The sequence below is a fragment of the Dipteris shenzhenensis genome, chromosome 11, assembly GCF_047967505.1.
Source record: "Dipteris shenzhenensis isolate YYH24624 ecotype China chromosome 11, Dip_SZ_1.0, whole genome shotgun sequence".
Lineage (NCBI taxonomy): Eukaryota > Viridiplantae > Streptophyta > Polypodiopsida > Gleicheniales > Dipteridaceae > Dipteris > Dipteris shenzhenensis.
This window is the reverse complement of record NC_141606.1, coordinates 157008-177390: the sequence shown is the minus strand read 5'-3', so window position 1 is coordinate 177390 and position 20383 is coordinate 157008. Positions and strand designations below refer to the sequence as shown.

Sequence of the window (20383 nt, the reverse complement as noted above, 5' to 3'; positions counted from 1 at the left end):
ATCTTAAATGTAACATACCTTAGTGTCCCATACCACCAAAGTATATGAAACCGGCCTCTAATCACTCAGAGGGTAGTGGAACTAAACCTTTAATCACTTCAGCACTTATTTACAGCTCACAAAGCATATATCACAACCATTAACCATTGCATAATCACCATTTGGCATTTACCCATTTGTTCACAAACAAAACCACTGAAAAAGGGATGGAGGCTAGAATGCCCCTGCTCAACAGACATAGACAAGTGCACCCGATTGGCCCCAAACACCGTGGCGCCCCTTTCGGTATTTCTTTATATTTCACAGTGAAATGATTACAAGTTGCATCTCAGCCAATGCCCAATTGCATTCTCAGCCAAAGAGGAGTGCAAAGGCATGAAGAAAGAGCATTTACAAGAGCCAACCAGCAAGAATTCCACTGAAAAATGCGAAAAGAAGCACTTCTGTGGCGAAGAAGTGGGAGTTCTTGGGCTCAAAAGAAGCGTGCTTCAGAGAGGAATGCATTGAGAACGTTTTGGAGAAGTTTCATCGCCGGAAAGTCCTCCAAAACTGAGAAAAACCAGTCAACCAGCGCTTCGGACCACTCGAAATTCAACAGAAAGCTGTAGCTTTGCAAGAGGAGAGGCCCAGGAGGCGGTAGAAGAAAAAAGGTCCAGAAAAAGCCACTTTTGCAAATTCGACCAGCAAAAGAAATGCTCAGCTCTGCCCGTTCTACCAAACGCACGGAGGGAAAAGCATATCACTACGAAGGGGAGGCAGAGGGGAAGCCATCGGGCCAAACAGAAGTCGAGGAATCCAAACGGGTGAGGAGTTATGAAGAAAAACGGAATTCAGCTGAAGGAGGCTGAAAAACCAGTCCAAAATCTCAACAAAGGGAGAAGATGAGAGAGAAAACCACACATGTGAAGTTTAGAAGGCCTAGGAAGGTCCAGGAATGGCAAAGGAGCATGTAGAAGGCACTAGAGCCACCTGGAACTCTAGGGGGGCCACTGAAGGTACATGGCCCTCTAGGGGGCCCATTGAAAATGCCACATCATCATTTCCCAACAACCACTCTTTTAAGTCCTTGGAATGCCTTTGGGCCTAGGGATTAATTACGCTTATGTGCTAGGCACCATGCCGCGTTTAATTACACATTATTAAGCCCACGCTTGGACTTTTATCACGGTCTTGTAGTACATTAAAGTACTATGAATTTCACGCCCCCGTGACATACTCCTCTCTTGAAACAGCAAACAACAGTTTGCTGCCCCAAAACACAGGAGCGAGCATGAAATATAGCATAAAAGAGTATACAAGAAAGCCGCAGCTATAGTATACAGAGACAATGAAAATATGGCTAGGAGAGGCATGCATCCATCCATATATATTGCTTAAAATCTATGTGATCCTAAGCGATCAATAGTCAAGATGCATCAATATCATGAAGTCTCACAGCAGAAATACTGTCAGCTTAGTATCTCGGATGAAACATACAGTGTCATCAAGCGACCTCATGAAATCACAGTGAGCCCGTCTGTACTGAGGGAGTGGAGGTGCTACCCCCCTCTCGAACATCAGGTAATGCTCCAGACGCTCGCTCTGCTGAACTACCTGTAGGAGCCCGGACCACAGTCGGCTCTAATTGGAAAGCATCAAGGTAAAGCTGCAATATCCCAGGTGAATCTGCCAGTTCACCTTCCTCCATCCATTTCGCATCAAGTGATGGGTAATTTTGAAATTTTACCAAGTAGCGACGGATAACTTTACCCTTGAGCTTTTTATCTCTGTGTGCCAGAATTTGCTCTGGGACCAGAAGTTCATCCTGTTCTTCCACTTCAGGCTGCACCTCATCAGGTACATCCTCGGGAATATCTCCATGATATTGCTTTAATAAACTCACGTGAAAGGCATTATGTATCTTCCAATGCGGGAGCAACTTCAGCCTGTAAGCTACCTCGTTTATCTTTTCAGAAACCTGGAAAGGACCATAGTAACGCATGTTCAGCTTTATGTACAACCTTTCCTTGCCTTTCTTATTTTTCAACCTTGCCTTCTGAAAACGCAGCAAAACCCAATCACCTTCTGTGAATACCAATTCCCTGCGGTGCTTATCTGCTGCTCTTTTCTGCTTGTCTTGACTTCTTTAGGCTTTCCACAAAACGATCAGCTTCGAAGATTTTCTCTTTTGTATGCATAATGGGAGGTATCTTCTTGGCACCTTCCACTATTTCAAAAGGTGCTTTACCTGTGGATGTGTGCACCGTATTATTGTAAGCATATTCCAGCAAAGGCAAATAATGCTCCCATTTGCTTTTGTGGTCTGAGACATAGCATTTAAACATATCCAAGATGGTAGAGTTTTCCTGCTCCGATTGTCCATCAGACTGAGGGTGAAAAGATGATGAAAAACTCAGCGTAGTGCCCATATTTTCAAATAGTCCTCTCCAAAAGAGGCTGGTCATCCTCGGATCTCTATCACTGATTATGGATTCAGGCATCCCATGATACTTGAAGACATGCTGCAAAAACAATTTGGCCATTTGATCTGCTGTAATTTTCTTTCTTACTGGCACAAAGTGGGCTTGTTTGCTAAACCTGCAAATTATTGTCCACAATCCATCATGTCCAGTAGGAGTACATGGAAGATCAAACACAAAATGCATAGCTATGCTTTGCCATGGTCTATCCGAAATTGGCAAAGGGTGTAACAACCCAGGTACCTTCTGCCTGTCAAACTTTACTTTCTGACAAACCACGCATGTTCTCACATATTCTTCCACATCTTTCCTCAAAGATGGCCAATAAAAGTATTGCTCCACTGCTGTAATTGTTGCTGTAATTCCCCTATGTCCTGCATATGGAGGAGCATGACTTTCCATTATGACTTTCTGTCGCATCTGATCAGTGACACAGAGTCGTCCATGCATCAAAATGAAACCCTCTTTCAACATATAGTGATCATGCCTTTGACCATCAGAAAGCTGTTCATAAATAGTTGAAAAATCAGCATCATTAACATACTGATCTTTCATCACATCTAACACATTGTTGTAAGCAATGCTCAGTGCCGAAACAATGGGTTTCTTGGAGACTGCTTCAGGCTGTGGTTTCCTGGAAAGTGCATCAGCCACGACATTTTTGTTACCCGGCACATGTTCAATTTGAAAATGAAACATTGAGAGGAAGTTAGCCCATCTCATGTGCTTTTCAGATAATTTTCTCTGCGTGAGAAAATATCTAAGTGACTGATGATCTGTTTGCACATAAAAATCAGCTCCAAGAAGGTAATGTTTCCATGTGGTCAAAGCATGTATCACTGCTAACATTTCCTTCTCGTATGTCTGCAAGTACAATTCAGCATCTTTGAGAACTCTACTCTCATATGCAACCACTCTGCCATCCTGCATCAAAGTGCCTCCTATGCTGTTCCCACATGCATCACAAGTTACAGCGAAGGGTTTTGCAAGATCTGGCAAGATAATAACGGGTTCAGAACACAATTTTTGCTTCAGCTCTTCAAAAGCTGCATTTTCCTTTGGTCCCCACCGAAACGGTACAGCTTTCTTTTGTAAAGCATGCAAGGGAGAAGCAATTTCTGCAAAGTACTTTATAAACCTCCGATAGTATGAACACAACCCAAGAAAGCTTCTGACTTCATGCAGATTTTTCAAAATTGGCCAACTCCTTATGGCCTCAACTTTTGCAGGATCCATCTTGACTCCATCCTTTGACACTATATGACCGAGAAAATGAATCTCATGCATAAAGAACTCACTTTTCTTGGTGTTTATTAATAGCTTGTGTCTTTTCAACTCTTTAAACACAATAGTGAGGTGTTTCCTGTGCTCCTGCTCATTTTTAGAGAACACAATGATGTCATCGAAGAAAGTGCCCACAAACTTTCTGTGTGCTCTAAAAATTCTGTCCATCATTCTATTGAAAGTGGCAGGTGCATTAGTCAAACCAAAAGGCATCACAAGGAACTCATATAAGCCAAATGAAGTGCGGAAGGCAGTCTTGTAGACATCTTCAGGCCGTATCCTTATCTGATGGTATATACTTTTAAGGTCAATACGACTGAACATTGAGGAACCTTCCAACCGATCCAATATATCATCAATGCGTGGAATTGGAAAACGGTTCTTAATTGTGACTTTATTCAAAGCCCTATAATCAATACACATTCTCCAACTGCCATCCTTCTTTTGCACAAGGAACACAGGGGAACAGTAAGGAGAATTACTTGGCTGTATTAATTCCTTTTCCAAGAGTTCCTTCACTTGTGACATTATCTCTTCCTGTTGTGCCTTACTGACACGATAGGGAGGTATATTAGGCGGTGAGCTTCCTGGAATTATATCAATTTGATGATCCTCGGGCCTCTTGGGAGGTAATTCTTGAGGAAGTGCATCTGAGAAACAATCCTGAAAATCTGAAATAAAAGCAGCCCTTTCTCTATCTAAAGCAGAAAGAGTAGAGTCTTCCTGAACTAGTTGGCTGTCCTCTTTGACAAAAATCAAGTACGTTGAAATATGACGCTTTATTACATTGGAAATACAAGAAGCTGAAACTACATGGATGGACTCCCCTTTCAACTTTACATCAAGTACATGATTTTTGCCTCTATGAGTTAAAGAAATCTTCTTGTTTCTCATCTGCACATCAGCCCCCACCCTGTACATCCAAGGCATCCCAAGCAAAGCATCACACTCTGGCAAAGGCATAATGTAGAAGTCCTCTGCATCTTGATATCCCTGGATATGCATCCTCAACTTGCCAATGATAGGAGTGACAGGTGTGTTGAGTTCAGGGTTGGCCATATCACACATGCCGGATGGCCCCATTTCCTCAGGCTCGATGCCAAGCCTTCCTGCCATATCAGGAGTTATGAAATTTGCCTTTGCCCCAGAATCAAAGAAAAACAAACAATTCTGATTTCTGATTTTTCCCCATGCTTTGCACATCTCAGTCTTTTTCATTTCCTCTTCATCATGTGCATGTGGCAAACTCCCAATCACATATGGAAGAAGTCCTGCAGAATATTTAGGCTTTTTGCCCTTCCGATCAGCCTGTTTATCACCATTCTTATCATCATCTGACCTGTCTCTTTTCTTGAATGGGCAATCATAAGAGCGGTGTCCCTCTCCTTTGCATATAAAACATTTGTTTTGCTCCTTGAGTGACTTTTTCTCTTCATCAGATAACTTGGTACGGGGCTGTTTATTAGGCTGTCCACGCCTTTGACCAGCTTTGAATTGGGCTTTTCCTCCCTTTTGAAATGGTCGTTTGCCATAATTTTTATTTTCAGATTTGATGTCCTTATCCTGGTGTTTGGCAGCCCGTTTGTTATCTTCTTTCTTGCTGTCCATAAAGCCCAAATTCTTCTCCTGCATCCATGCATATGCTGTCCTTGCATTCTCAATTAATTGAGTCACAGAACCCACCTTGGTTTTGATGCAATAATCACGTAGCTCACTAGGCAATCCACAACAGTACCTCTCTATTTGTTCTTTCAAAGAAACATGCCTGTAAGAGCTCAATGGCAGCAAAACATCCCAAAACCTCTTGGTGTAATCATCAAGATTCTTGCAAAGTTTGTATGACAAGTCATGCCAGTGTGAAAGTACTTCAACTTCAAAAGTTGGAGTAAGCCAAGTAGAAGAGAACACTTGCTTAAATTCCAGCCAAGTAGCAGGTGCATCTCCATGAAGCATAAGGTTGGTGTACCACTTAAGTGCATTGCCTTTCAAAAATGTGGCAACCTTCCTCATCTTGGATGCTTCTGTAAACAAACCCCCAAGAAATGCAGCATCAAACTGTTGAAGGAATGTGAGGGCTTTGTACCTGTCCTGTACTCCATTATATGTATCAAACTTGACATGAGAACCACCATCCTTAAATTCTTTATATACATTTGATATTGGCTGTCCCAAAGATGGCTGTATATTTGCAGCATTCCCTTCACTAGGGAGAGCCATGCTTGGCTGAACATTAGGCATGGGAGCATATGCTGTGGCTTGCATGCCTGGCTGCATTCCCACATTGTCATACATGGCTTGTTTTCTATGCCCAATTGGCGGTGAAATCAACATAGCATCAAAGATAGAATCTGTACCAAAATATTCAGGTTGCTGTCTCAAATATGGTTGAGGTGGTTGAGCCACATTTATGGACTGCACATTATTATTTTGAGGAGTAGAAGTACCCAAACCAAGGCCTTGTGCTGGCTGCTCATACTGTTGCACTGGATGTACTTTTTGTACCTCTTTCTCAAGTGCTCTTTTGGGCGATTCCTCTCTCTTGGAAGTCACTTTCTGAGTCATTTTTGGCTGTCCCTTATGGGAAACTGATGCATGAGTGTGCGGTCCGCCATGAGAAGTTGATGCATGTGTGTACTCACTCTTTCCGTGCTTGTGCTTTCTTGATTTCTTCTTCTTCTTGGCATTTGTTTGCACAATCTGAGCCAAATTTTGAGCCAGTTGAGTCAAAGCAGTCACTGCACTTGCAAGCTGTGCATTCAACATAGTAGCATCATCTGACTCATTGCTAGAACTAGTATCACCGTTGAGCTCAGTTGTAGCTTCATGTGTGGCCTGCTCAAAAGGCATTTGTTGTGCTCCCTGCAGCTATACACTAGCTGGACCATTAAGGCTTTCCTGCCTTCTCCTTTGAGGAGTTGTGGAGCTCTCTTGCTCATGGGTACTCACCATGTTCATGGTTGTAATATTCAGCTGTCAAAAAGTGCAGCAAAGATATCCTTCCACCAAACTACCGAGGCCCACCTCTTGAGAAAGAGTGTGTGGTATCCATGCAATGGAACCAATGAAACCGGCCTCTAATCACTCAGAGGGCAGTGGAACTAAACCTTTAATCACTTCAGCACTTATTTACAGCTCACAAAGCATATATCACAACCATTAACCATTGCATAATCACCATTTGGCATTTACCCATTTGTTCACAAACAAAACCACTGAAAAAGGGATGGAGGCTAGAATGTCCTTGCTCAACAGACATAGACAAGTGCACCCGATTGGCCCCAAACACCGTGGCGCCCCTTTCGGTATTTCTTTATATTTCACAGTGAAATGATTACAAGTTGCATCTGGGAGACCTTCTTTGCAACTGAGCACGCAGCCCCAATTCACTAAGCCTTCACAAGGCTTTCAAGCATAGAACACCATCACATAAATGCACTTAACCCATAGGCTCAACCCAAAGGCATTCTCTTTTCCGAGTGCAATTCCATTGGCTGTCCAGATGCAATCACACTACACCCTAGCTGCACTCTCTTTGAGTGGTTTCCAGATGGCATTCACAAAGCTTTTCAAAGCTCCAAAATAAAATCAGCAAAGTACCCAACCAAAGAATGACTCATGTAGCACTGCCTAGGCACCTGTGAGCCAAGAAAGAGGCGGCACACGAGGCCAACCAATAGCTTATGGAAAAAAGAAATTGCAGTAGCAAAATCACAACTCACCAAGCCCTGAAAACTCGAACCAAGTCCTCAATCGCCAAGAGGACATAGTAGCCAATGCCCAATTGCATTCTCAGCCAAAGAGGAGTGCAAAGGCATGAAGAAAGAGCATTTACAGCCAACCAGCAAGAATTCCACTGAAAAATGCGAAAAGAAGCACTTCTGTCGTGAAGAAGTGGGAGTTCTTGGGCTCAAAAGAAGCGTGCTTCAGAGAGGAATGCATTGAGAAGGTTTTGGAGAAGTTTCATCGCCGGAAAGTCCTCCAAAACTGAGAAAAACCAGTCAATTAGCGCGTCGGACCACTCGAAATTCAACAGAAAGCTGTAGCTTTGCAAGAGGAGAGGCCTAGGAGGCGGTAGAAGAAAAAAAGTCCGGAAAAAGCCACTTTTGCAAATTCGACCAGCAAAAGAAGTGCTCAGCTCTGCCCGTTCTACCAAACCCACGGAGGGAAAAGCATCACTACGAAGGGGAGGTAGAGGGGAAGCCATCGGGCCAAACGGAAGTCGAGGAATCCAAACGGGTGAGGAGTTATGAAGAAAAACGGAATTCAGCTGAAGGAGGCTGAAAAACCAGTCCAAAATCTCAACAAAGGGAGAAGATGAGAGAGAAAACCACACATGTGACGTTTAGAAGGCTCAGGAAGGTCCAGGAATGGCAAAGGAGCATGTAGAAGGCACTAGAGCCACCTGGAACTCTAGGGGGGCCACTGAAGGTACATGGCCCTCTAGGGGGCCCATTAAAAATGCCACATCATCATTTCCCAACAACCACTCTTTTAATTCCTTGGAATGCCTTTGGGCCTAGGGATTAATTACGCTTATGTGCTAGGCACCATGCCGCGTTTAATTACACATTATTAAGCCCACGCTTGGACTTTTAAAACCAAAGTTGTCACGGTCTTGTAGTATATTAAAGTACTTTGAATTTCACGCCCCTGTGACAGTATACTACACATAAAGAAACTCGGTGGACAATATGAGTGAATCAGGTAGCCAATCCCTCTTCAACTCGGATGATCTCAGATTGAGTCAGGGTGGCAAATCCGTTCTCAATCCTTTTCTTAATGTGATTATATCACCCCCTTGTGTTACAATACCCCAACTAATAGGTCAAAGAAGAAAACCCAGTAGATAGTATCCCTTACAACTCTTGAATCCTGACTATCCATGACCTCGGACTAAAAGAGTGAGAATCAGAATGACCCCGCCTTTGGACACGATTCAAAGAAGGTATCCATCAAGGCTCATCCTGGTCTAATCAATAAGAACCTTCATAAATGGTGACTCGAAGAAACGCAATAACTCACAATCACATCGAGATCAAAACTTCAAATAGAAACCAAACAGGAATCTACGCACCAAGATTCGAGAAAGGGAAATCCAATTGCCTTTGTTAAATCCGGTCTAATATGTAACAAATACTTGGGCACCATCAATGTACCATATATCTAAAAAACTTCAAGATATATGCAAGAAAAGTATAATTTGAAAAAAACCATCATATTATAGATGCCACTAGTTACAAATCAAACCCAAATTAACCAAAACCTGGTCAATTTAATAACAAAACAGTTTACAATTCATACAAAATTGGGAAACATCTTGAACCAAACGTGGTTCAAAAGATCCGGTCGATCAAAAAATTATTGGGTGTCGGTCAAGACTGAGGATGTCAACCTCTTCATCGCTTCTCAATAGCACGGAAGCGGTATAAAGACTCTAAAACAAGCTGTCTACATTTAGAACAGCATGAGCCTTCTTCAATATATTTCTGGTACTGAGGGGTTTTATAGTAGTGAAGAGCTGCCCAGAGTTTATCCATCAAGGAATCCATCTCTCGTAGCAGGTCATGAGGTCTACGAGGAATAATCTCCGATGTAGCCTCGTCCTCCATCTCAATAAAACAGTAATCCAACATAGGTGTCTCATTACTTTGATGTCCTTCCATGGCTGGAAAATATCTCGCACATCGTGAGATTGAAACTGCACTATGTTGTGTTTTTAGAGGATGAGTTTGGGAATGTTCCTGGATTCATCTAGGTTTATGAGTGACTATCATGAGATTGAAACTGCACGATGTTGTGTTTTTATAGGACGAGTTTGGGCATGTTCCTGCATTCATCTAGAATATGCGTTTTCCGTATTAGCGGACATGCAAATTTCACCTTGTGAAGTTTTCGTCCATGTTGCAGCCTGTTGGTATTGCGTTAAATTCTTTCTATCTTAAGCAGTGCGTTGCCCTATCAGCTACATGATCTAAGCATTGTTTGCTTGGATGCTCATTTGGGAGAGACTAAAATGAAATTGTATAGTCTTCACAAGCAGTTGTAGCTTGAATGAAGAGAATGTCGACTACTTTTTGATTAGCCTTCTCCTTTAATGCTAGCCTTTGTCACGGCTGAGTTTGCCCTTCACCTCCGGAGTGCCAACAGAAACGTTGTATGAAGACCTTTGTATAAATGGATGCTCAAGCATGTGTGGGTGTGTGGATTTGTATGTGTGAGAGCATATGTTAGACTATGGTCTACAACCACTGTTGGGCGCTGAAGACAGCAGTGGGATGCCATAGTAGTTAGTCCCTATGCGTGATGGAGTTTATGGTTTCAGCCTTATGAGTGACTATCATGAGATTGAAATTGCACTATGTTGTGTTTTTAGAGGACGTGTTTGGGCATGCTCATGGATTTATCTAGATATATCACTCTTGATATGGCTCACCGGATACAGAGGTCACGGAGACCACACCCTCCACTACAGTGCGATAGATGCAAAAATGCGACATCTGCATCACATCAGAGAGCTGCCATGGCACCAAGATCATAGATGTCATCTTAGGTTTTCTGAGCTTTTGTGTTTTGAGTGCTAGCTTTGAGTTTCTTAGTATATCACTCAAAAAGGGCCTAGCAAGCCGTTTGCCTCAGTCCATAGCGGGTTGTATGAGTTCCTTTTGTTGATTGTACGTTGTCTCATAGGCCCGCAAGACCTCCTGAAGACGTTAATACATCTCTCTCTCTCTCTCTCTCTCTGAGTTCCAGCTCCAGCTCTGAGCCTACTTCGGATAGCACATCCAGCCCTTTGTGGCTTGTATGAGTTCTTTTGCCTTTTGGTGTATTTTGCATTTTGTCCCATAGGCCCACGAGGCCTTCTGTGGACGTTAAAATATATAATTTTCTTTCTTTCTCTCTCTCTCTCTCTCTCTTGCAATTCTTCTAAAAGACTCTCAGCCTTTAACTGATGTTGGTGTTTACCCTTTTTTGGTTTGCATTTTGTCTTAGAGGCGTGTGAGGCCTTCCAAAGACGTTAAATCTCTCTCTCTCTCTCTCTCCTGATCTTGCAATTCGTCTTCTCCTCTTCTTCGGTTAGATTCATAGCTTAGTAAGCACTAGATTTACTCGAGATTATGGCATTTTTCAGAATCGAAATGGCAGCTAGGCTTGGGTAAATATGAAAAAGCACATCTGTGCATACTTACTTGTTTTTCTTTTGTTTCATGTCTCTTCCATTGTTGTTTCATTCGTCATTTTTTTAAAATTTTTTTGTAAGGTTCAGCCTTATGTTCGAGTGTACATATATACGAGTACTGTTACATATCATCTTTGTTAATTATTTTTTAAAGTACTGTTCGTGATATAGTCACCCACAGACCACCTACTTTATACGTTTTCTTCCAGTATTCTAAGCATCTCCATGTTTCTGATCTTAAAAACTAAACTTATATGGTGGCTTTGGTTTGGATGGAACAGGCTATAAAAGTTGCAAGGAAATTGAAGGCTCAAGCGCCTGGTGGATATTCTAATGACAGCAATCCGTTTGGAGATTCCAACTTGACTGAGAAGTAAGGCACATAACGTTTTTTGCCAATGTATGGGTTGGGTCTGTGAGTGTGAAATTTATCCTCCTGACATCCTTTTACCTTCCGTCTTCACAGTCTCTCTTCTGATACCACTCTCTCAGGGAGTGGAATAGTGGCTGCTGTTATTATTGATCTTGATGAAGCTGTCCTTAACTGTCATGTTGGGAAATATGTATTCCATTACGCTGTTGATGTGGAATCATTACTTGCGATTTCTGTTTATGTCTGCATTAATGGCCACAAGAAATACCCTTGTCAGTGAGAACACAAAGTTGGTTATGCTGAATTTTCACGCGATGCTCTTTTTTTTCTGTTTTATCTTTGTTTTTCAGCTTTTCAAATTGTAAGTTGGATAAAATGCAGCCTTTTGAAAGTGTATATACATGTGACTATGTCATTGGCACTTTGAAAAGCAGAAACAGTTTTAGAAGTAATTCACCACGAAAGGTGAACTATGACTAGTGAGATGGCAGAGTGCTGCTTTATGTGATACGTACAGTTTGAGTTAAACTTTGTTCTGAATGAACTTCTTCCTCTTGTCAGATTTATATGGAGAAAAAAGATTGAACGTGACCTCTCTCAGTGTGTGTTACCAACAGAAGTTTCATTGAAAGCTGAGAAGAAACGCCAGAAGGAACGTTTGGTATGCATCCTACATATTTTGCTATATTTCCTATCCTTGGATGCGTTAATCATACAATGTGTTTATGTGCTTGTCAGGTTTGCAATACTATGTTTCAGAGGGTTGGCTAATGGGGTGCAGCTTTTTGAACTTTCAGTTCAAAAGCTTGAGTAGTGCTGTCACTTGCATGTTTTGGAAGTCTTGTCTACACATTTGTGTTATATGGTACTGCAATGATAATATTCAGAGAGCTACTTTTGGATTTACCTTCCAATTTAACAAATAATGATTAAAATTCTTCATCATGGCATGTTGCTTCGGATACCTATTTCTAATTCTCTCAGGTGTAACCAAAGGGTTCCTCTCTTATCATGGACAGCCCCGTAGATTATTCATGTGAAATGCAAATGTATTTCAAGTTTTAGGGCTGATGTGCATATGGAGCACGGTTTTAGAATGCATAGGCCGAATAAAATATATTTCAGTCTGATATTTGCAATTTTGCAATCATTAAGAGTCCCTCTCCTTCTCTCTTATGTCCATCTTACACTTTCAGGGCTTGCTGTCTCTGAAACAGTGATATTAGATTAGAGCCTAGGCAGCCTGTCACAACCATTCGAACTCTTTTTTTAGCAATCTTTTGGCAACAAGAGCGGAACTTTGAATGTTGTGTGACAATCTTGTGAATGAGCCAGAACATTCTAGTTATGATCTTCTATCGCTTGGGGCAAGTTCCATTGTGGAGATGTACATCAGACAATTCTTATTGCTTTTGAGCAACATGATGACAGGTGGGTGAGAAAGAAAGAAAGAAAGAAAGAAAGAAAGAAAGAAAGTTTATTAAAGTCTTCGGAAGACCGATGGGTCTATGAGAGTGTGAAAATCCTGATACAACGAGCTGTGATAGTGGAGCTACTAAACGAGCGTCCATACCAATGCAAAATGCAAAATGCACAAAATGCAAAAATGCAGAATGGCAGTACTAAGTCCTAAGTACAACATAGTCATGTCGATGGTCGACTATATATCAATCTCAGCATCATCATCAATATCATCATCATCCCCAGCAACAACAAGATATCAGGATGGATGAGGCAGCGGAGGCATGAAGTCGGCAATAGAGTGCTGTCGGCCACTCAGAGGTGCGGTCCTGGCACATCTCCTGGTCGTAGCTCTGCGTCTAACCAGGGCTACTCTGACCCCCGTCGGTCGGGCTCCGACTCTAAACAAGGAGGGGATGTCTCCAAGTGTGCTATGTGTGTCGACCCTCTGTCTGAGCTGTCGGGTCACAGGCTTCGGGTCACGGTCATGTCGAGGCCTCGTCTCGTTGGGGTCCATGTGATCTAGCTGAAAGAACTCCGTGATAGAGCTCTGAGAGGGATCAACCGAGGAAGAAGTCTGCTCCTGTCTCCGTGCTTGGAGTATCCTCTCGCGGTGTCTAAGTGCCTCATGAATGAAACCTGCCAAACACCGCTGGTCTGGGTAGGAGAGGAAATGGGCTAAAATCCCATAACTATCTCTGAAGAGGCAGTGGAAACGTCCTCGGATCTCATAGTACACAGGACACCTGAAGATGAAATGCTCCTCTGTCTCAAGCTCCTGTATGTCACATAGTGTGCATATGCGCTGCTCCTTGGGTAGTCGCTCTGCTCTGCCGCTCTCGATGCGAAGTCTGTGTGAAGAGACCCGGAACTGCCCAAGAGAGATCCTCATCGAGTGGGGTAGGTGAATCTGTGTGTATCCTGGTGGGTCAATGAAACCCTCCGCTGTGATATGTAAGAAGTGATCTCTGTAGAAGCTAAGCTTCACTGGGAGTTCACTCGGTTCCAACCAGGTCCGAAAAGTGTGTAGCTGTAGTAGATCCTCACGGATAACCTGGTTGACCTCGTGTGATAAGAGGGGAGAGAACGGAGCATCCATGCTATACTAGAAGCGAGGTAGTCTATCCATGTGGAGCCCCAGTCGCTCAAACCATCTCTCTGTACATGCATACCAGCACCTCTGATCTCCTCCTGCTACAAGTGCCATAGAAGAGGATAGAGCTATCCATGGTAGCCTGCTACGCCTTGAGGTATAATCCCCATATTCTTTAACTCAGTACAGATATGTGATGACCTGAAATGCAACATCTAGCTGTAAAGGGGGTGACCCAAACTCAGCCTGAATGATCTGGTGAGGAACGGATGACTTACCACGAATTATCCGTGATAGCATGAGAACCTGTAGCCGCTCCACACGGGCCCACTCTGTATCCGACAAGTCTGGTCTCCAACAAGGGCTGCCGTACATCCCCGGTGGGTGAGCCAAGGAGTCAAAAAGCAACCCCTTGGTGCGTGAATCCTGAAAGTGTGAGCAGAAGCACTACCTCTCTAGCTTGGCCAATGAGGCATACCCTCTACTCAAGCGTGCCTGCATCGCGGGTCTCATAGTGAAGCTCGGTCCGGAGAAGATAACCCCAAGGTAAGTGTATGATGAAACTATCTCAACAGATGACCCCGTAAATGTCAACTGCTCTTGACGCATGATGGCTCGAGATGTATTTGAGATCATGACCTTGGTTTTACTCAGGTTGACCTTCAAATCATGAGACTCACAAAAGGACTGTAGTGCGTCTAGGTGTCTTTGAAGCCCCTCTGCTGAGGAAGACAAGAGAGCCACGTCATTTGCATAGAGCAAAATCTGGATCAGCGTGCCCGCAAGAGAGCAACCTACACCCCGCTGTGTCTGCATCACTATCTCAAGCTCGTCAATGTAGAGGCCAAACAAGGTAGGCGACAAAGGACATCCTTGTTAGACCCCGATAGTACTCATGATCTCGTCTGTCCATCTGGATCCTGCCCGAACTCTGCCAGAAACTCTCTCGTAAAGTGCCATGACAGCCCAAATGATCTTCTGGTCATAACCCAAGTCCTGTAGGCACCGTATGAGGCGGGCTCTCGGGACCGTGTCAAATGCCTTGCTAAAATCCACAAAGCAACAATAAACCCTCTGCTTGCGTGACCTTGCCTCCTCGATGATACATCTGAGCGTCAGAATGTGGTCCATGGTTCCATGATCACGTCGGAATCCGGCCTGTCCTGCTGCTCTGAGTCCTCAACACTCTGCAAGTCAGCTAACCTCGGAGTCAAGTACTGATGCATAAATCTTGGACATGACATGTCCAATCAGGTCCTGTAGTTCTCCGGTCTCATGGGATCCCCTGCCTTGTGGATGGGTGAGATAGTGTTAATGGTCCAAGTGTGTGGAAATCCCAAACAAACCGTTTCATTAAAAAGCTTTGCTAAGATCGGGGCTAGGAGGTTAATCCCATATGCAATGAACTCAGTGCATAGTCCCTCATGATCCTTCACTTGGCCATTATGAAGTTTCATTACAGCATCCTTTACCCCTCCTCTAGTGAAGAGGGTGCAGGATGTGGGACGAGGCATGTGTGAGAGGCTAGGGACTGGTTGATTTGGGATGTCATAAAGTGTGCGTGCATAATCAAACCAGATCTAGGTGTCAGTGAGTGGCGGAGGGGACCGTCCTTCTAGAAATCTCCACCAGAAGTCCTTAGAGTTGTTACTAAAGAAAATGTTCAGTAGCTCTTCCTCGTTTCGACGAACGAAGTCTAGTTTCTTCCTTCGTACCAGTCTACGGTATTCATGTAGCGTATCTGGTGCGCTCGGAAGACTGTTTTTGGTTTCAAATTTGAGTTGACGGCGTAAGGCCTTACACTCATCATCGTACCAACTATTACAGGGTACGGTTCCAAGGGGTGGTGGGCAGGTGGAGCGGGTGGTGTGGGGAAAAGCGTGAATGGCAGCCTCGTGTAGTGAGCGGGTGATAAGGGCAGCACGATCCTCTAAAAGGGATATGAAGTCAATATAAGCGAGAAGTATGTACAGACGGCCAGAGTAAGAAGGTGAGTGATCCCGATCAAAGCGTATATCGTGGTAAGTGGAGTAAGCACTGAGTGGGGTGGAAGGTGCTGTGCGAAGGGAGGTGGAGATGCGAAAGAAAAGGTATGTATGATCAGCCCCTGGGGGGAGAGGTGCTACAGTGAAGTCAGTAATGCGAGATGTGAAGACATGGGATCCCATGATGTAATCAACAACACTGGAGCCCCCCCCATGTGGAAAGCATGTGAAACCACCTGAAGCTGACTATCTGTCAAGACCATTATAGATAATGAGATCATGTATCCTGCCTAGGTCTAATAGGGCATGCCCATAGGATGAGAATGGACCTCGCCTGTCAGCCGAAACCCGTAGCATACCTGCCTCCTCAAGGTCAACATGTGCCAGTAGAGTGGAATCATCTCTGAAATCAAGAAGTGGTACCTGACGGGCCCTTGTCCTCGCGTTGAAGTTCCCCACTAGAAGGACTTCTCCGCGGCTAGAGAAGTCAATGATGGACTGATAAAGGGCAGCAAATGGGGATGTCTCATCATCACCTTGAATATCTCTGGCAAAGTGGGAGGTCTTTGGGGGGAAGTAGCAAACTGTGACAAACAGATCCTGGCTGTTCATGTGTTGTATCCGGATCCAAAGAAATCTGGAATGTGTATCTCTCTGCTCTACTGAAATGATCCCCCGAAGTGTGGATCTGAAAAGGACTGCAACTCCACCTGAACCTCGAACTCCTCCTATACCCCTCGTCTCATCTTTGTAGGCAGACTCCCATGTATATCCGTTGACTATTGGAAGAGGGCGCTCTGGATTTTGATGTGTGTATAGAAGACTATGTCGTGGCCTGTATAGGATTCCGAGAAGTTCCCTGGTTCTGACCATAAGGTACCATTACAGTTCCAAATGGTGCAAGACAGGGTCTCGGATATCTGAGTCTCATAGACCCCGCTTCCCTATGTAGGGGAGGGGACAGGTGTCCTACGGGGGCCTGTAAGAAGTCGTCCCTTTCGTACCACTGTCCACTTCCCCTCCTTCCGGGCCTGATCCCGCTGCTGTAGCAAAGAGCGCCTCTCCTCAACCTGTAGAGGTGTGAGGTCCTCATCCATAGAGATCGCTGGCTGATCTCGAAGGACTGACCTGCGTCGTAGAGTTGAAAGTCGTGCCTGAGTGTCATGAAATCGTATGATCAAGAGTTGCTCTCGGTTGGGATCTCTCCCCACTTGCCATGCCCTCTCTATCCTGTGCTCAGTCACACCCAGGGTAGCGGTCACGAACGCAGTCGCATCTACCATCGGTGTAGCCTCAGTGCGTGGGATCTCGCGCACTCTGTTGTTAGAGCCTTACTGGCTCTCTGCTGCTGCTCCATGAGGGTAGCCGAAACGGTGATCCTTGCGGGTTCTCGTTTGGCCACGTCAACCCATCTGGAAGTCTCCTCAATAGCAGATTGCATGCTCGCAATCTGTGCCTCGACCACCGGGGTACTCCCTGGGGCAGTGTGTATGGCTGTGACCTCTTGACGGAGCTGCATGATATCCTGTCTGAGTCCCTGAATAAGACCCGCTTGCTCCCGAATGGCCCTAGCCTGCTCATGTATGATGCGGCTCTGATCCTGGTTGAAGTGGACCTGCTCTCGTGCGAAGTGAGCCAGCTCCATCTCACGCTCACAGAAACTATGTATCTCCGTGAGTAGGGTCTCACGGGCCTCTGGTGTATCAGTCCACCCATGTCCATGCTGAAACTGTGGTGACTGTGGCATGAAAGAGTGGGACTGAGTCCAGAAACTGGACGGTGGCTGAGTGAGGAACGGAGACGACAGTGGAATGGATGAGGCAGTCCCAATGGGGTGTGGGAGGGTGGGTTGACTGAGAGGGAGAGGGGAGAGTGAAGCATAATGCGGCACAGTGTATGACACCTCCAAAGTAGGGGTCATAAGCTGTGCGAGAGCTGTAACAAGAGAAGAGGGAAAGGGAACAACAACGGCCGCCATGGGCATGAGTATGTCAATGATCGTAGATGTAGATGGAGCTGAGACTGGAACTAGAGCTGGGCTTGAAGCGGGGACTGAAGTCAAAGTAGAGACAGAGATAGAGGGAGCTGAAAACGAAACTGACACTGTAGCGGGAGTTGAGGTTGAGGTTGAGGTTGAGGTCGAGGTAGAGATAGAGGCTGAAGAAGCTGAGGCGGGTCCTACCTTTGCCTTGCTGTCTACCCCGAGTCCACTTCGGTTGTAACGTGTGTTCACATCCTCCAAATTCAGTTGTGTCGTTGCTTTTTTTTGTTGTTGTTGTTATTTTCGTCTTTCTTGGCTTTGTCCCCCATTTCTCTTGGGGTGTGGGTGCAAATCTTAGTGTTAGTGTTCAGCCGGGAGCGAGAAAACCGGTTCCCCCCCATAATGGGAGGCACGTTTAGTGCGAGGTGGTGGAGAGGTAGGGCGGAAGCCTGAAGTGGAGAGGCAGCCAAGAGGTGGAGAAGGAGGAGAGGCTAAGATGGCGAGGATTTTAAAAAAAAACAAAAGGTGGTTGTGGTTTCTTTTTTTTTTGGGGAAGTTCCAAAAGAAAAGAAAAGAAAAAAAAGGTGGCGAGGGGAGCAGAGAAGGGGGGGGGGCGGTGGATGAGCGGAAAAGGAGGGAGGGAGGTGGCTGAGTGAGGGGGTAGCGGGGAGCGAGGGGTGCCTGAGCGGGGAGCGAGGGGTGGTTGAGGGGAGCGAGGGGTTAGCGTGGAGCAAGAGGCTGAGAGCTGCGGAGAGCTGAGCGGGAGAGCGTGAGCGTAGAGGCAGCGAGAGAGCAGGTGCGTGAGCGTGAGCGTGAGCGAGGGGCTGAGCAAGGGAGCGTGAGCGTGAGCGAGAGAATATTCAGATATTGCTGCATGAAAAGAAGTGAAAGGCATTTAAATATGCTTTTTGAGGCAGCAGTGGTTATTAGCAGGGAAGCCAAACACTGTGGAAAATCCACTCTTATAAGTGCTTTTCCATCTCTGTAAGCAGCCCATTTTCCTTCCTTTCAAGCATCCTTCACTTTAGCCAATTTAGTGGCCTTCATTTTGAGCTGAGTTGGGGTGAGCTCCTCTGCTATCCATATTTCAGTGCCTTTCAGCTTATTGGTTTGCTTAAGAATCTTGCTTCTTTTCATCTTGTTCTGGAAGCTTACTTTGGCTTGAGCCTTGCGTCCCCTCTTGTAAGACAACTATTACGTCTTCAGCATCCCATTCTAGTAGTGGGGTTCTTTCCATGATATTTTCCAGTTTTTCCTTTTGAGTTCCTTCAAACCAGCCCTCTAGTAGCCCCTCTATGTGTACAAGTCATGTATTAGCCACCCTCTTTTCCTGTTCTTGTACTTCTTCATACACATTCGATGTGCTAACTTTAGTGTCCAGTGTTGCTGTAATTTCCTGTTTTACTGATTGGAGCTGACTTGTGACCAGGTCCTGGACTTTAGTCACCATTTGTGGTGTGGGTGCTGCTGTATTGTGTATCTGCAGTACCTCATGAATAATTTCCTGTTTTCCTTGTGCTTCCCATGCATGTGTTTGCCTCTCTAAAGCTGCAAGTCTGAGCTTGAGCTCACGGATTTCCTGCTGTAAGTAATAAATATGCTCTTGTGGGTCTATCATGCTTACCATTCTCTTCTGTTGTAGATAGTTCTTTGCATATGGGGATGGCGTCTTTGCAAACACATAGGGGGGAGGCGAGGGGAGAGTTGCAACGGAGGAATATAGTGCTTTTGTCGGGGTCGAGACAAGTTTCTTGATCATGGGGAAGGCCACAGGTGTCTTGGCATCCCCATCCATAGTGGCCTGCATATATTCAGGCGCCCCTTGCTGTAACTAACCCCCAGGGTTGGGTTTTGGGGCTCAGCCCAAACCCTGGGGTTACGTGTCCGTTGTTGAGGTGGACGGTGACTTCTAGTGGTGGCGACTGCTGGCTGCTGTTGGCGGCTGCAGCTGGTGGCTGAGCGGGTGAGGGAGGCTGAGGCGGGGAGGCTGAGCGGTTGAGGGAGGCTGAGGTGGAGAGGCTGAGTGGAGGGGCTAGCGGGAGAGAGAGGTTGAGGGAGGGGCTAGCGGGAGAGGCTGAGAGAGAGAGAGAGAGAGAGAGAGAGAGAGAGAGAGAGAGAGAGAGAGTTTATTAAAGTCTTTGAAAGACCCATGGGTCTATGAGACTGTGAAAAATCCTAATACAAACATGCTGTGGGGGTGGAACTACTGAAAGAGCATCCACTCCAATGCAGAATGCAAATGATAAGTGCCGAGTGCTACGTAGTCATGTTAGAATGATAAGTGCTGAGTGCTACATAGTCATGTTAGAATGATGATCGCCTACATAGCACTAACATCCTCATCATTAGAGCGTCGAGGGGGATGAGGTAGTGAGGGCATAAAGTCAGAGAGAGAGTGCTGGCGGCTGCCCGCAGACGTGGTCCTATGTCATCTCCTGATCATAGGTTTGCGTCTGATAAGGGCTATAGTGACATCTAAGTACGCATACGTATGACATACATACATACATACATACATACATACATTTATGTGTGCGCGTGCATGTGTGTACAAGCGCACACACACACAC

At 45.1% G+C, this 20383-nt stretch overlaps 1 protein-coding gene across 2 annotated transcripts in view; it reads left to right on the top strand.

Annotated features, from left to right (window-relative positions):
* LOC147896443 (cactus-binding carboxy-terminal, cactin) overlaps nucleotides 1-20383 on the top strand; it is a 75183-nt gene that overhangs the window by 22412 nt on the left and 32388 nt on the right. For both annotated transcript variants that reach the window (XM_087381466.1, XM_087381465.1), the window contains exons 2-3: nucleotides 11202-11293; nucleotides 11855-11954. In XM_087381466.1, the coding sequence (XP_087237592.1) occupies nucleotides 11202-11293; nucleotides 11855-11954 (192 nt within the window). The remainder of the gene's footprint in view (nucleotides 1-11201; nucleotides 11294-11854; nucleotides 11955-20383) is intronic.